The sequence below is a fragment of the Dermochelys coriacea genome, chromosome 1 (genome assembly GCF_009764565.3).
Source record: "Dermochelys coriacea isolate rDerCor1 chromosome 1, rDerCor1.pri.v4, whole genome shotgun sequence".
Taxonomy (NCBI): domain Eukaryota; kingdom Metazoa; phylum Chordata; order Testudines; family Dermochelyidae; genus Dermochelys; species Dermochelys coriacea.
In genome coordinates, this window is record NC_050068.2 from 26,986,946 (window position 1) to 27,003,373 (window position 16,428).

A 16,428-nucleotide genomic window follows, 5' to 3' on the forward strand; every position below is an offset into this window, starting at 1 on the left:
CCACACATAAACTCTTCTTCCTTTTTCTGGATTAACATAATCCTGACATAAATCATCCTAAACTCTTAGCGGCAGGGACTGTCATTTTCTATATTTGCACCGTGCCCAGTACATATGGGGCCCTGACCTGGCGGGCATCTAGATGCTACTGTTATCAAATTATTTATTATTATTATTTGTAATAAAAATCTAGCTTCTCATCTAAATTATGGGTCATCACGGAATGCAGTGGATTTACATGAGAAATGACCTTGGCCCTACTTATCTATTGGATATGAAAAGAGAGTGTCAGATTTGGAAACTTCACCTTTCCATACCTTTTCAGCTCTCAGGTTTACAAAGCACCAAAGCTGTACACAGCGCTTTGTTAAAACGGGGACGTCGCTGCCTGCCCCACAGGGTTTACAGACAAACCCCAAAAATACACAACCTGATTCAAACACAAGGAGACATAGAGCTGGGGTTCTCAAACTGGTGGTTAAATATAAAAAAATATTATAATACTAGTGTTAAATGTTAAAAAAAGTTTTTAATTTATAAGGGGGGGTCGCACTCAGAGGCTTGCTGTGTGAAAGCAGTCACTGGTACAAAAGTCTGAGAACCACTGACATAGAGGCAATGTGAGAAGGGGATTTGGATGGGCCAAGGCCTGTGGCTCTGAGAACAAAGTGGGTCTAAAGGAGTGATCTGAAGAAGATGGAGGGAAAATACTTGGAGCATGGAGGCTGTTCCAGATTCATTGGAAGGAGAGAGCCTAGTCAGAAGGGTAAGGAATGAGTGAAAGTGTATGAAGAAGCAAGAGTCCTCCAACCCTCACGCTGAGTGTTCACTGGGCCCTTTCCTCACTGTGCTTATTGTGGTCTCTGTGCCCTCCCCATCCTGCCCTGTGTCTGCCCACAGTCCTCATGGTCTGTGTCCTCACATTCTGTTCCCTGTGCACTCTCCTCATGCCTATGCTTGGAGGCGGACGGCAGGGGGTGTTGGTCTTCTCTGGCTCTCCTTCCTGAAATGCAACCCCTGACGTAGCCAGTGGAAGGGAAGAAGTGGATTTCCTTTTACTCTGCAGGATTCCGAGTGAACAAAGGGGTTCATTGTCTTTATGCTGCCTTCAGCCAGGCTGTGCCACATCAGCAAGATGCTGCTGCAGATAAATCAACCCAGAAAGGATGAGCAACCGGGAGTGGAACACACCTCAGGGAGGGATGGTGGGGCTGCCAGTGGAACTGTACAAGGGAAGGAGGAGGGATGGGTGTAGGGTGACCGGATGTCCCGATTTTATAGGGGCAGTCCCGATAGCTGGGGCTTTTTTTTTTCATATAGGCTCCTACTACGCCCCATCCCCGTCCTGATTTTTCACACTTGCTATCTGTGCACCCTAGACGGACCTAGTGAGGGAAGAGATGCTTGGAGGAATGGTATCTTTACAGGCAAGGAGGCGCTACGGGATGAGAAAGAACCCGGGGGCGAGGCAGGAGGTAAGAAGAGAGACGTGCCCCGCGGGGAGGGCTGTGTCCCTAAGGGCGGGAGGGTGCCCTGGGGAGGGGCTCGTGCCCAGGTGGGGGGGGGGTGCCTGGGGCGTGGCTGCGGGGCGGGACCTGGGGCGTGGCGGAGGCTCCAGCCCCGAGCTGTTGGGCGGGGCTGCTCGGCTGCTCAAGGGGCGGGGCGCCTCCGCCGGCCGCGCCCAGGGGCGGGAGGAAGCGCCGCGGCGGCGGGATGCCCGCGCCGTCGCTTCGGTCCCCGGCAGCAGCAGCAGCGGCAGCGGCGGAGCGGAGGCAGCGCCGGCGGCTGCCCGCGATGGAGGGGGCCCAGCGGGGGCCGGGCTGGCTGCGCCGCAGGCGGCGGCGGCTGCTGGCGGCCTGGCTGAGCTGCACGCTGCTGGCCCTCTACGCCAGCCTGCCGGAGCTGCCCCCGCTGGACGCGCGGCCTGGCCGGCCGCGGCCCCCGCCGGAGGTGAGCGTGCTGCTGTGGTGGGAGCCCTTCGGCCGCCGCCGCCATATGACCGACTGCCAGCGGCGCTTCAACATCAGCGGCTGCCGGCCCAGCGCCGACCGCGGCCGCTACCGGGAGGCGCAGGCTGTGATCTTCCACCACCGGGACCTCGTCCTCCACGGCCTGGGCCAGCTGCCCGCCGGCCCCCCGCAGCGCCCCCCGGCCCAGCGGTGGGTGTGGATGAACTTCGAGTCCCCCTCGCACTCGCCCGGGCTCAGGGACCTGGCTGGCATCTTCAACTGGACCATGTCCTACCGGCTGGACTCGGACATCTTCGTGCCCTACGGGTACCTCCGTGCCCGGCGGGCGTCCTCGCGCTTCAGCCTGCCCCGCAAGACCAAGCTGGTGGCCTGGGTCATCAGCAACTGGAACGAGGCGCATGCCAGGGTGCGCTACTACCACCAGCTGAGGAGGTACGTCCCCATCGACGTGTATGGGGCCCAAGGCCTGGCGCTGGAGGAGGACAGCCTGGTGAGGACCGTCTCCCAGTACAAGTTCTACTTGGCCTTTGAAAACTCCCAGCACCCTGACTACATCACCGAGAAGCTGTGGCAGAATGCCTTCAAATCCAGCGCCGTGCCCGTCGTGCTGGGCCCTTCCAGGTCCAACTACGAGCTTTTTGTCCCGCCCGACTCCTTCATCCACGTCGACGACTTCTCCAGCCCTAGGAAGTTAGCTAGCTACCTGAAATTCCTTGACCAAAACAAATCCCTCTACAGGCAGTACTTCACCTGGAGGGACAAATATGATGTTCATATGACTTCGTTCTGGGATGAGCAATACTGCAAGGTTTGCGAGGCTGTCAGGACAGCTGGGGAGCAGCTCAAGACCGTACAAAATTTAGCCAGCTGGTTTGAAAGCTGATAATGTTGGTTGGGGAGGTTTTCTTCTCCTGGGGATGCAGTGCAGTCAAACCAAGGCTTAAAAAGTACCGCTTCTCAGGGGGTCACGCACCCGCCAAAAAAAATAGAGGATTTCAGAAGTGTGTCTGAGCTGTCGCTTGAGAGGCAGGATTAAAAATGTGGGTGAACAGACCATCAGACCACTATATGTTTGTTACGAACCTATGCAATTCCATCTTTGGGCTATGACAGACCCAGCACTTTCTCAAGAACTTGATTATCTGGTCATCCAGAGCGGAAACCATAAATACAGCATGGTGTTAGACACAAATAAACTATGCCAATTTCTGTCACTGAGTCAATTTTGTCAGCTGTGACAGTTTCCAGGATTGTGAGACTTCCTCATACTGTTCTGACTGTGTATTTTTATTCCCTTCTGGGAACATATTTCTGCTGCACAAAGGCAAATGTATTAACAGTGATCACTAGGAAGATACAAACTCCTTTGCATACAAATTCCGACCCTGGTGCCTTTAATGTAATATTATAACAATGCACAGGCAATTTTTGGCAGTGTTTTAAAGAGCTATAACCAAAATTAAAAATGGAAAAATCCTTTACTAGGCATCTTAAAAGTCCCAGTGAGGAAGAAGTGTGTGGAAGGATGTGGCTGTGAGTAGAAAAATAACAAGCTCTGAAGGGTAACAAGTAATTCCTCTGCTGTCTACTGAAACTAAGTGCATTCCTGCCTTGTATGAAGGTGAAGAAGAGACCTAGGGAAAGGAGAGGAAGGAATACAGAAATAAAGCAGAAGCTCTTCCATCTTTGCTTTATTCAGGAATCAGAATGCATGTTTTCCTTTGCAACAGTACTGCCACACAGGAAATGGCAGGGGAAGGTTCAGAACAACGCAGATTTTGTTACTACAGATGAAACATTTATGAAAAGGTTAATTTATTTCTTTATTATTAGAAGTTCTTGTATAATGGTTAATCTAGGCTTGCAACATGAATTTTTAATCAGTCTATCAGGTGGTGGACAATTCAAAATGCTGTTTTGTGGTAAATTGTAAATACAGTTCCCTTTCTTACAGAAAAACATTATGGAAAACTAGGTCTAAGCTATATTTTTAAAATATTTGATACTAAGAAAGAATGCAAATGGAGGAGGACAGAGATCTATTATTTATTGAGTTTATTTTTCTGATACCTTTATTCCAGCTTTTTTGTTTTGTTTTTGTTTTGTTTGTTTGTTTAGATAAAATGAGGTCCCTAGGCTAGAAACTTTCCTGTTAGTGCAGTGGGTCCCAACTCTTTAATGCAATTGTGTCAGTTTGCCAGACTAAGATTTTGGCATACCAGTCAGTATTTTTTACCTCCTAGTTCAGTGATCCCCAACTTTTCTGTGGGAATAGCACATTCATATTCCCAGAAGACTCTGGCGGGTGCCAAACACCCCGCCACCGAAATGCTGCCGAGAAACAGCGGGCAGTTCTCTGGCGGCATTTCGGTGGCACGGTGTCCTGCGGGTGCACACAACTGCCCCGGTGGGCGCCATTGCGCCTATGGGCACCGCGTTGGGGACCCCTCTCCTAGTTCCTTGCCATCTCCAGTGTCTGCAAGCTTTCTAACCCACAAAGGGCCTTGGGCGGCTCTCCTCTGGTGTTTCAGGTGCCCAAGCTTTATTGCAGGTTAAAGTGCACACAGTTGAATGGGAAGCAGACAGTTGCCACACACTGGAGTGCAATACAGACAATTATGGGCCTCCTTCTGCAACCCCTGGACCTCAGTAGGAGTAGGATTGGGTCTAAAGGAAGGAAGGGGGAGACCAGTTTCAAAAGAATGGCATGTCAGTACAGGTAAGTTTACCAGCATTGGGGACCAGTGTTCTGAAGAGGTTTGGACTTGATCTGAACTTATTACATGGCGAGTTGCTAGTTTTGAGATTCATTTGCTGTCAGCAGATTATAATATATTTTAAATCAGTGGTTCCCCATGGCTAGGTAGATGGTAAAGTGACACTTCTGTACTTTATTGAAAAAACTTATAATAATAATAATAATAAAACTGGTACATGGGCCACTGGCTGGTGGTCAGGTCACACTGCTGGTTCCCATCTGTATTCCTGGTTGCTAAAATTTAAGTAAAATGCAGCTAAAAGCACTTCATATTCTTTCCTGATCTTACTCTTTGATATTGGCAATTGCCATAGTTGCTGCAGGGATAGTATATGATTCTGAATGGCAAGGAAGATGGTCTGCCCAATTGGGAGTGGGATGGGAGGGTCTGTGAGACTCATTAACTTTTTCCATGATGTGGACATTTTAGAGAACCACAGTTTGGAGTGCTAATCTAAAGTTCTGATTTATCATTTATTGCATAAATTGTAGGGCTGTTGATTAATCGCAGTTAACTCGTGATTAATGAAAAAAACTAATCACAGTTTTAATGGCACTATTAAACAATAGAATACCAATTGAAATTTATTACATATTTTGGATGTTGTTTTTCTACATTTTCAAATAGTATTCTGTGTTGTAACTGAAATCAAAGTGTATATTATTTTTGATTACAAATATTTGCACTGTAAAAATGATTAAAAAAATAGTATTTTTCAGTTCACCTCAGACAAGTATGGTAGTGCAATCTCTTTGTTTTGATAGTGCAACTTACAAATGTACATTTTTTTTGTTTGCTGTTGCATAACTGCACTCAAAACCAAACAATATAAAACTTCAGAGCCTACATGTCCACTCAGTTCTTGTTCAGCCAATTGCTAAGACAAACAAGTTTGTTTACATTTAAGGCACATATGCTGCCCACTTCTTATTTACAATGTCACCAGAAAGTCAGAACAGGCATTTGCATGGCACTTTTGTAGCCGGCATTGCAAAGTATTTATGTGCTACTAAACATTCATAAGCCCCTTCATGCTTCGGCCACCATTCTAGAGTACTTGCTTCCATGCTGATGATGCTCGTTAAAAAATGTGTTAATTACATTTATGATTGAACTTCTTGAGCGAGAACTGTATTCCCCTGCTCTGTTTTACCCGCATTCTGCCATAGATTTCATGTTAAAGCAGTCTTGGATGATGACCCAGCACATGGTGTTCATTTTAAGAACACTTCCACTGCAGATTTGACAAACTGCAAAGAAGGTACCAATGTGAGATTTCTAAAGATAGCTGCAGCACTTGACCCAAGATTTAAGAATCTGAAGTGCCTTCCAAAATCTGAGAGGGATGAGGTGTGGAGCATGCTTTCGGAAGTCTTAAAAAAGCAACACTCTGGTGTGGAAACTACAGAACCCAGACTACCAAAAAAGAAAATCAGCCTTCTGATGGTGGTATCTGACTCAGACAATGAAAAAGAACATGCGTCGGTCTGCACTGCTTTGGATTGTTATAGAGCAGAACCTGTCATTGGCATGGATGCATGTCCCCTTGAATGGTGGTCCATCAGATCCTTTGTTGTTGCTCCCTAGGCCAGTGTCCTTTGTTCCTGAGAGGCTGGGCTGGATTTGTCCCATACATGCCCTGATGAGGTGTGAACTGCCCTTCTGCTCTTGGAGAGTTTTGCCTGGGCTTGTTTTAAGCCACGAAGATACAATTTCTTCCTCATCACTGTTACCTAGCAGCTCTGGGTTCTTGGGGAACCAGGGTGCAGTACCCAACCTGTCAAAGCCCCACCGCCTAGGGCTGAAGCCGAAGCCCGAGGGCTTCAGCCCTGGGCAGTGGGACTCAGGTTACAGCCCCTACCCCACCACCCTGGGCTGAAGGCCTCAAGCTTAGCCTTTGGCCCCCCGGCCCGAGGCGGTGGAGCTCAGGCTTCAGTCCCCCTTCCTGGGGTTGTGTAGTAATTTTTGTTGTGAGAAGGGGGTCACAGTGCAATGAATTTTGAGAAAATCTGTTGTAGTTTAAATGAATTATTACTCAGAGTTCTGTATTAATAGTGAGCTGTAGCTCACGAAAGCTTATGCTCTAATAAATTTGTTAGTCTCTAAGGTGCCACAAATACTCCTTTTCTTTTTGCGAATACAGACTAACACGGCTGCTACTCTGAAACCTATGCCTAGTAAGGAATCTATTTCTGAAAAAAAAATCTCCTGAATTCTTTTTGTTGTATGTATTGTTACAGACATACTTGCTGACAGGTATTTTGAAATTAATGACCAAAAATAATTGAAACTTGTGTGATTATATTGTGTTATTTTGACAAATAAAATATGCAGATTTTTGCAGAATTTTAAAATATTGTGCACAGAATTTTTATTTTTTTGTTGCAGAATTCCCGCAGGAGTACCATAGGCTGTACTTGATTAAGGCCTGATTCAGGAAAGCATTTAAGCATGTACCTAAAGTTATGCATGTGCTCAAGTGCTTTCCTGAATAGGGATGCTCTCCTGAATTGGAACCAAAGCTCTGAAACTCTCTTTTATCTTCTATATAATCTCTTGACCCTCCTGACCTTCTTGCACTATTATCTACCACTATCATACATTAAAAGTGTGCTATTTTACTATCCCTTCCATAATGTTACTGTTGATATAATCCTATAGGTGTGCATAGTGCTTTACAGACAAAAACCACAATTTTCAAACTTGTCTACGTAAGGATGCTGAGCAGAACTGGTGCTCAGCACCTTTGAAAATCATGTCAGTCCTCTAAGGTATCTAAATATGGATCTAGCGACCAAATTCTCAATTAATGGAGTTATACCAGCAGATCATTTATCTGTAGGAACCTACATTTAGGCCACATTAGAACTCATGCCATTACAATCTCTGTCCTCCATGTAGCCCTTGTCCTGGTGCATCTGTCAGACCTCTATTTTCAGTCACAGCCCCTGTCATTTTCAATGGGTGTCAGGCTACCCTAATTTGTGGAAGTTCACGACGGAAGTTTGGAGTTTATACACCTTGGGTCTGATTCTTTTGTCACATGGGTATACATTGGGGTAACTCCACCTACGGCAATGGAGTTACTGCAGGATCATTGGACTTGGCAGGATTAAATTTTATTTTTTATAATTCTGATAGATATCAGTGTCTATATTAAGTTATTTTTAGAGTTTTATCTATTTAGCTTTTCACAGTTGCATAAAATTAGGGGGGTGAAGCATTTTTTTCTATTTATACATTTTCAGTTGTGGGAAATTCAGACAATTTTATGACAGTAGATGCTGAGATTCAAAAAGTTAACACAAATTGTCAACATCACATGTCAAAATATACAAAGTAAATATCCTTAAATCAACAAATTATACATGTTTTTACTATTCATTCGCTAGTCCATTTCTAACCAGCCTAATTCAAATCTAAATCACTGGATTTTGACTTTAATTTCTCAAACAGCATTTTTCTTACTTCATCTATCTGTAAATTTTTATTATTATTGATGGAAATATATTTTGTCAGTAAGTATGTGTATGGTGAAAGTGATGTGCTGACATTTATCAATAAAAATCGAATCCTTCCAACCCTAAGTATCAGTGAGAGGAGAACCAGGCCCCTTAAATTCAGTCTATGCCAGAGGGTTTTTTTGGGACCTCAGTCTTCATTTCCACTGAGGGAAAAACTCCATCAGATCTTAATGCTAATGTCAAAGTTATGGGTTTTCTATTTAGTTATTATTTTGTAGAGTATCCATGAATGTTTTCAATCCCTATTATTGCAGACTGGATCCTAACAGGGACTCCCAAATCAATCAATTGCTTATGCTCATGCACAAATAAATTCAGTTAATCAGAGCTAGGTACATGCTAAGATGAAGTTCTGGCAAGTTGCCAGCAAGTGTGTTAATGGAAAAACATACGTTCTTTTCCCATTACCATTAGATGTCTTTTGACACAGAATCGTCTGCAGGAAACAGACACCTGGTAATGCATAGAAAACACTTCCTTGCCTTGCAATCCAGAAGTGCTTTATTTTTCAAATGTAAAAATTATTGCCATTATAACAAATCAAGATATATCTATAAATAAATATAGATACCTATAAAATTGATATATTCACTGTACAGTATTTGAATACTTTAATTTATAAGTATATAGACTATATGTCTCATCTGACAAATTACTTAAAAACATAAATAATAAGCACAGTACTTTTACTTAATGTAATGTAAAGGGAGGAAAGATGAGGGTCTTTAATTTTAAGCACATGGCCAGGAGATGTGAGTTCAATTCCTGGTTTTGCTACAGAGGTCCTGTGTGATTGTGGGGGTGTTAGTTATGTTCTCTGAGTCTGATTTTAACTGAAGTCAGTAGAGGTGTTTCTACACAGCAATTAACCACCTGTGGCTGGCTGGCCTGGGTCAGCTGACTGGGGCTTGGGTTGCAGTCTATAAAATTGCTGTGTAGACATTCCGGCTGGGGCTGGAACCTGGTCTCTGGAACCCTGCAAGGGCTTCCAGTGGCGCTGGAACAATTTTTACAGTGGGGGTGCTGAAAGCCAGTGGTCCCCACCCCAAACTTTTTACCTCACCCCCCCTTACTCCTGTCTGTGGTCCCCTTCCCCCCGCAGAGCTGGGGCCAGGAGCAGGACTGTGGGTATGGGGACGGCATGTGGACGGGGGTAAGGGAGCCAAGGCATGTGGGGCTGGGAACAGAGCCCTAAGTGCAGGTCCTGCAGGAGGCAGGGCCCCGCATGCGGGGCAGGGAATAGAGCCCTGGGCGCGTGTCCTGCAGCTGGGAGTCGGGACACCTGGTATGGGGCCAGGAATAGAGCCTGAAGCACCGGGCTGGCAGCACTGGGACCCTGGATGTGGGGTGGCGGGCGGGACCCTGCACAAAAAGTGGGGGTGCTGCAGCACGCCTGCATCCCTAGTTCCCATGCCTATGGGGGTAGGGTCCTGTAGCCTGGGCTCTATCCCAAGCTCCAATGTCTACCCTCAAATTTTTAGCCCTTCTACCCAAGCCCCATGAGCCCAAGTTAGCTGACCTGGGCCAGCTGCAGCTCTTTTCATCCAGTGTAGGTGTACCCTGGGAATTTTGATTTCATTAGACTTTGGATAAGGCTCTGTGTACCTAAATTTTCTGCATCTGTAAAGTGGAGTTAATAATACTTACCTCACGGGGTAATATGAGACTTAATTAATATTTGCAACATGCTTAGTGATCACTGAACAGAAAGTGCTATAGAAAAGCAAAAAAATATTACTTTACAAGAAGTGTCTATCTCATTCCTTAGGTGCATGTACGGAATTACTAAAACCACTTTTTGGATTTTCATGCTAAGATAAACACCTGGCCTCTTACCATAGGTTATATTTTCCCTTTTGTTCTGAAAAGTTGAGGCCATCAATCCTCTTTTCTTGATCCATTTGAGTGTTGCCAGTATACCTGGTACATTGGGCAAACAACGTCTTTATGCTGCCCTCCTATGTCTCTGGTTTATCCCAACTGAAATACTATTATGTCATGGAATGGTAAGTCCTTCAAAGAATGTTGAAGAGAATCCTAAAAAAGGCTGCTTGCTTTAGGGAGTGGAAGGAAAGAGGCTTTTCTAAGATGGGTAAAATCATGGCCTTATAAGTTAATGGGAGTTTTGCAATTGACTTCAGTGGGGCCAGGATTTCACCCAGTATATTTATTTCTGCCCTCATCAGTTTAACTCCCACTGAAGACATGTGAAAAGTGCCATGCTCAGGAGCCAGTTTTAACAGACCATGCAAAAATGAGAAAGCCCTTTGCCCTTGTAAAGTTCTTGAAATGACATCACACCTAATGTTCTGTTCATGTCAAATTCTTCTCTTTCTGGCTCAAGTGTGAAATATTTTGCTTTCAGTCTCTTATAAAGTTCTGCAATAAGGCAGACAGAGAATAAGAAAAAAATATATGAATGTGTTGGGTAGCAGGCTTGGGTGTGGGCTTTGGGCAAAATTGGCATGCCCAGGAAAGGGCAAAATCTGCAAGACTTAAGACAAAAAGGAAAGAATTCACACTGACAAAACCAATAGAGAGAGCCTTGGCCAATGCAAAGACAGCAACAAAAATCTTCACTCATGGCACTCAAATATGAAAAAGTGGAGTGGTCGAGTTGTCTGTTTTCTCAGTTTCCTTTCCTTTTCCAAATGAGGGTTATTTACAGCACCTAGTTCAGGGTATTGAAAACACTACTGGCCAAGTGACAGAAATATGTTTGCCCAAGATAGAAAAAGCTTGCAAACTCAGGCATCTTGTTCTCTTTTTGGAACTGACTTTCAAAGAGGCTGAGAGCCTGCAGCTCCCACTGACTTGAATGGGAGCTGGGGTTGCTGTCCGCCTCTAAAAGTCAGGCCATTAATATACTCACCTTACTCCATTTTAGAAAGTGGGCAGCTAGAAATTAGTCTAAAGTACTTACTGAACTTTATCATGGAGCCACAGGCAATTGTCTTCAAATTGATCTATCAATTCTGGTTAGGAATAGAATTTCCTAAAATGTTTGTTTAAATTTTCCTTGGTTCTAGCAGTAGCTTTGAGAGGTCTCTTTCCCTCCTTTGAGAGGTCTCTTTCCACCTGAAGCTCCAAAATTACCTGAAATACAGATACAGGTCCTCAGCAGGTGTATATCAACATAACTGACTTCAACAACTGAGAATTTAACTCCTCCTTTCTTTCTTGGAATATTATACACCCAGCTATTTCTTCCTCCAGAATATTAAGGATGCTGGCAAAAAATTAGATTTTCTTAAAGTTAACACACCATTTCTTAGGTTCTGACATATTTTTCCCAAAGATTCCGTGCCTGCAGTTGTTATGATTTGTTGTGACACTTGAATTACCTCCACAGCAGCTAATTAGAATGATATTTAAATTAAAGATTATGATGTGATGTGAGGAATAAACAGCAGGCACTGATGAATTCTTAAATAAATATCTTAGTTTTATGCACATATCTTCAGAAGAGGAAGCATAGTCTCCTGATTAAATCACATAGGTGGGAGGGGAATGAAATTGATTTATCCCACAGCAGTGTTGTGATGAGAGGTTTAATTCATTCATGATAGTATAGTGTATGTTGAGACCCTTGCATAGAAAAAACTACAGGAGTGCAGAGAATAAGACCCATTCTTAGATTTTCAGCTTTTTCTGGCAGGGCTTGTGTTTACCTGTGTGTTTGGACAGTGCCTAGCACAGTGGGGGTGCTACCAGAATGTGAATAAATAATAACTAATAGTGAAATGATTATAATACAGAAAGTATATGCTATATCAACATAATGATTTTTTTAAATAATGATTATCAAAGATATGCCCGAGGTTGTAACTAGCTCTGAAGGCAGCATCAGATTGTACCATTGTATGATTGTAGGCCATGTTCTGTTTCCCTTACTCATGGAGTAATCTCTTTCACTTCATTGGGACTACTTGTGTAAACTGGGCAAGATTTGGCATAGTGTCATTTTAGTGTAGTTGTCATCTTGCAATATATCCTAGAGTAGCTCTGTTATGTTCTGAATTAATCATGCTGCCCATGACACAAGACGGAGCATCTCACAAGGAGCAAGGGAGAATCAAGGAGGGAGGGTGACCCAACGTACTAATTGTAATACTACTTCTTGGATTTTCTGTAGGACTTTTTGAAATTAATTTAGTATCATCTGCAGACTTTGCCATCTCACTGTTTACCCCTTTCTCCAGATCATTTATGAATAAATTGAATAGGATTGGTCCTAGGACTGAACCTTTAGGAACACCACTAGTTACCCCTCTCCATTCTGAAAATTTACCATTTATTCCTACCCTTGTTCCCTGTCTTTTAACCAGTTCTCAATCTATGAAAGGATTTTCCCTCTTTTCCCATGACAACTTAATTTACGTAAGAGCCTTTGGTGAGGGACCTTGTCAAAGGCTTTCTGGAAATCTAAGTACACTATGTCCACTGGATCCCCCTTGTCCACATGTTTGTTGACCCCCTCAAAGAACTCTAATAGATTAGTAAGACACGATCTCCCTTTACAGAAACCATGTTGACTTTTGTGCAACAATTTATGTTCTTCTATGTGTCTGACAATTTTATTCTTTACTATTTTTTCAACTAATTTGCCCAGTACTGATGTTAGACTTACTGGTCTGTAATTGCCAGGATCACCTCTAGAGCCCTTCTTAAATATTGGCGTTACATTAGCTATCTTCCAGTCATTGGGTACAGTAGCTGATTTAAAGGACAGGTTACAAACCATAGTTAATAGTTTCACATTTGAGTTCTTTCAGAACTCTTGGGTGAATGCCATCTGGTCCTGGTGACTTTTTACTTTTAAGTTTCTCAATTAATTCCAAAACCTCCTCTAGAGACACTTCAATCTGTGACAATTCCTCAGATTTGTCACCTACAAAATATGGCTCAGGTTTGGGAATCTCCCTAACATCCTCAGCCGTGAAGACTGAAGCAAAGAATTCATTTAGTTTCTCCGCGATGACTTTATTGTCTTTAAGTGCTCCTTTTGTATCTCGATCATCCAGGGGCCCCACTGGTTGTTTAGTAGCCTTCCTGCTTCTGATGCACTTAAAAAATATATTGTTACTACCGTTTGAGTTTTTGGCTAGCTGTTCTTCAAACTCCTTTTTGGCTTTTCTTATTACATTTTACACTTAATTTGGCAGTGTTTATGCTCCTTTCTATTTATCTCACTAGGATTTGACTTCCACTTTTAAAAGATTCCTTTTATCTCTCACTGCTTCTTTTACATGGTTGTTAAGCCATGGTGGCTCTTTTTTAGTTCTTTTACTGTGTTTTTTAATTTGGGGTATACATTTAAGTTGAGCCTCTATTATGGTGTCTTTGAAAAGTGTCCATGCAGCTTGGAGGGATTTAACTCTAGTCACTGTACCTTTTAATTTCTGTTTAACTAACCTCATTTTTGCATACTTCCTCTTTCTGAAATTAAATGCCAGTGTTGGGCTGTTGAGATGTTCTTCCCACCACAGGAATATTACATGTTATTATATTATGGTCACTATTTCCAAGCGGTCCTGTTATAGTTACTTCTTGGACCAGATCCTGGATTCTACTCAGGACTAGATCGAGAGTTGCCTCTCCCCTTGTGGGTTCCTGTACTAGCTGCTCCAAGAAGCAGGCATTTAAAGTATCAAGAAATTTTGTCTCTGCATTTTGTTCTGAGGTGACATGTACCCAGTTAATATGGAGATAATTGAAATCCCCCACTATTATTGAGTTTTTATTTTGATAGCCTCTCTAATCTCCCTTACCATTTCATCATCTCTATCACTGTCCTGGTCAGGCGGTCTATAATAGATCCCTACTGTTATATTCTTATTAGAGCATGGAATTACTATCCATAGAGATTCTATGGAACATGTGGATTCACTTAAGATTTTTATTTCATTTGATTCTACATTTCTTTCACATATAGTGCCACTCCTTCCCGCCCCCGCCCTGTTCTGTCCTTCCGATATATTTTGTACCCTGGAATGATTGTGTCCCATTGATTGTCCTCACTCCACGAGGTTTCTGTGATGCCTATTATATCAATATCCTCCTTTAACACGAGGCACTCTAGTTCACACATCTTATAATTTAGACTTCTAACATTTGTGTACAAGCACTTTAAAAACTTGTCACTGTTTATTTGTCTGCCCTTTTCTGATGTGTCAGATTCTTTATGTGAATGTTTTTCGTCTGATCTGGCCCATACTTTGTCCTGTTTCATCCCCTCCTCATGACTAATATTTAGAGAATCTCTATTAATAGACTCTCCTCTAAGAGAAGTCTCTGTCTGATCCATGTGCACCTCTGCAGCAATCGGCTTTCCCCCATCTCTTAGTTTAAAAACTGCTCTGCAACCTTTTTAATGTTAAGTGCCAGCAGTCTGGATCCACTTTGGTTTAGGTGGAGCCCATCTTTTCTGTATAGGCTCCTCCATCCCAAAAGTTACCCCAGTTTCTAATAAATCAAAACCTCTCCTCTCTACACCATGTCTCATCCATGCATTGAGACTCTGAAGCTCTGCCTGCCCACCTGGCCCTGTGTGTGGAACTGGTAGCATTCCTGAGAATGCCACCATAGAGGTCCTGGATTTCAGTCTCTTTCCTAGCAGCCTAAAATTGGTCTCCAGGATGTCTCTCCTACTCTTTCCTACGTCATTGGTACCTACATGTACCACAACCACCGGCTCCTCCCCAGCACTACACATAAGTCTATCTAAATGCCTCGAGAGATCCGCAACCTTCGCACCAGGCACACAAGTCACTGTACGGTTCTCCCGATCATCAGAAACCCAGGTATGTATGTTTCTAATGATCGACTCTCCCATTACTAACACCTGCCTTTTCCTAATGACTGGAGTTCCCTTCCCTGGAGAGGTAACCTCAGTGCAAGAGGATACTCCATCATCATCTGGAAGGAGGGTCCCAACTATGGGAAGGTTTCCCTCTGTTCCCATTGACTGCTCTCCTTCTCTGGGTCTTTCATCCTCCTTAACAGCGCAGGGGCTGTCTGATTGGAGGTGGGGCAAATCTACAGTGTCCCGGAAAGCCTCATCAACATACCTCTTTGTCTCCCTTAGCTCCTCCAGTTCCGCCACCCTGTCCTCCAAAGCCTGTACACGGTCTCTGAGGGCCAGGAGCTCCTTGCAGCGAATGCACACTTACACCGAATGCACACTTACACCACCGGCCCACAGGGCAGGTAATCATACATGCTACACTGAGTGCAATAAACAGGATAGCCCCCACTTTGCTGCTGGGCTTCTGCCTGCATTTTCTCCTACAGTTACCTAGGTTAATGATAGGATTTTTATTTAAATCAAGAAGTTTTGATTATAGTGTAGTTTAAAGGTTTTAAAGAATGGCAAGTGTACCTTGCCATCTTGCCACTCCCCTTCCAAACTCCCTCTTCCCACTCCCTGTTAGCGGTCACTGTTTGCAAAGAGATGAGGAACTCTCAGTGATTGTAATAATTGGGGTGGTATCACACTTTTATCTGTGCCAAGCAACGTATTGTGTAGGATCATAGTCCAGCGTATATCAGAGGCAGCTGATAGCGTTCTCAGAAAAAAGCAAGCTGGTTTTCAGAAAAGGTGTGGATGCACAGACAGATTTTAAACACTTTGAAACATAATAGAACAGTGCTTAGAATGGCAATGGCAACTCTACATAAATTTCATAGATTTTGAGAAGGCTTTTGATAGCATTCACAGGACCAGCCTATGGCACATTCTGCGGGCATATGGAATTCCTTTCTGTATAATCAAAGTCACCAAAAGCTTCTATTTCAACTTTACATGCAGTGTTGATCACAATGCACACCTGAAGGCAAGTGAAAACAAGGCGGCCCAAAAATGACATGGCGAAGAGCTGCAGAAGCCGAGCTGAAAAACCTAGGGCACAGCTGGGGAACCATTGAAAGACTTGCCAGAAACAGACGGGCGTGGAGGAGCTTCGTCGCTGCCCTAAACGCCAGAGGCATAATAGGAACATCATGATGATGATGATGTGTTGTCATCCATCCCAGCCCTCCCACCCTAGTTTTACCAGATGGGTGGGACAGTTTGGTGAAACTTGCAGCCTGTGCTATATCTGTTCTGTGAGGATACAGAGAACTTAAGTTTCCAAGGTTGTCAATTTGTCCGGTTTCACAAATAGTAATCCACTC

At 43.8% G+C, this 16,428-nt stretch overlaps 2 protein-coding genes across 2 annotated transcripts in view; both read left to right on the top strand.

The window, feature by feature from the left end:
- Positions 1–1,312: 1,312 nt before the first annotated feature.
- PIWIL4 (piwi like RNA-mediated gene silencing 4) overlaps positions 1,313–16,428 on the top strand; it is a 100,301-nt gene continuing 85,185 nt past the window's right edge. Inside the window, exon 1 of the mRNA XM_043504170.1 lies at positions 1,313–1,475. Within this exon, the coding sequence (XP_043360105.1) occupies positions 1,401–1,475 (75 nt within the window). The 5' untranslated portion in view covers positions 1,313–1,400. The remainder of the gene's footprint in view (positions 1,476–16,428) is intronic.
- FUT4 (fucosyltransferase 4) lies at positions 1,788–5,382 on the top strand. The gene has a single exon (XM_038387982.2). It carries the CDS (start codon positions 1,795–1,797, stop codon positions 2,851–2,853), a length of 1,059 nt encoding a protein of 352 aa, XP_038243910.2. The 5' UTR covers positions 1,788–1,794; the 3' UTR covers positions 2,854–5,382.

What these genes read in the sequence shown, in the direction of transcription:
- FUT4 (XM_038387982.2), top strand. Translation starts at nt 1,795, where the DNA reads ATGGAGGGGGCCCAGCGGGGGCCGGGCTGGCTGCGCCGCAGGCGGCGG.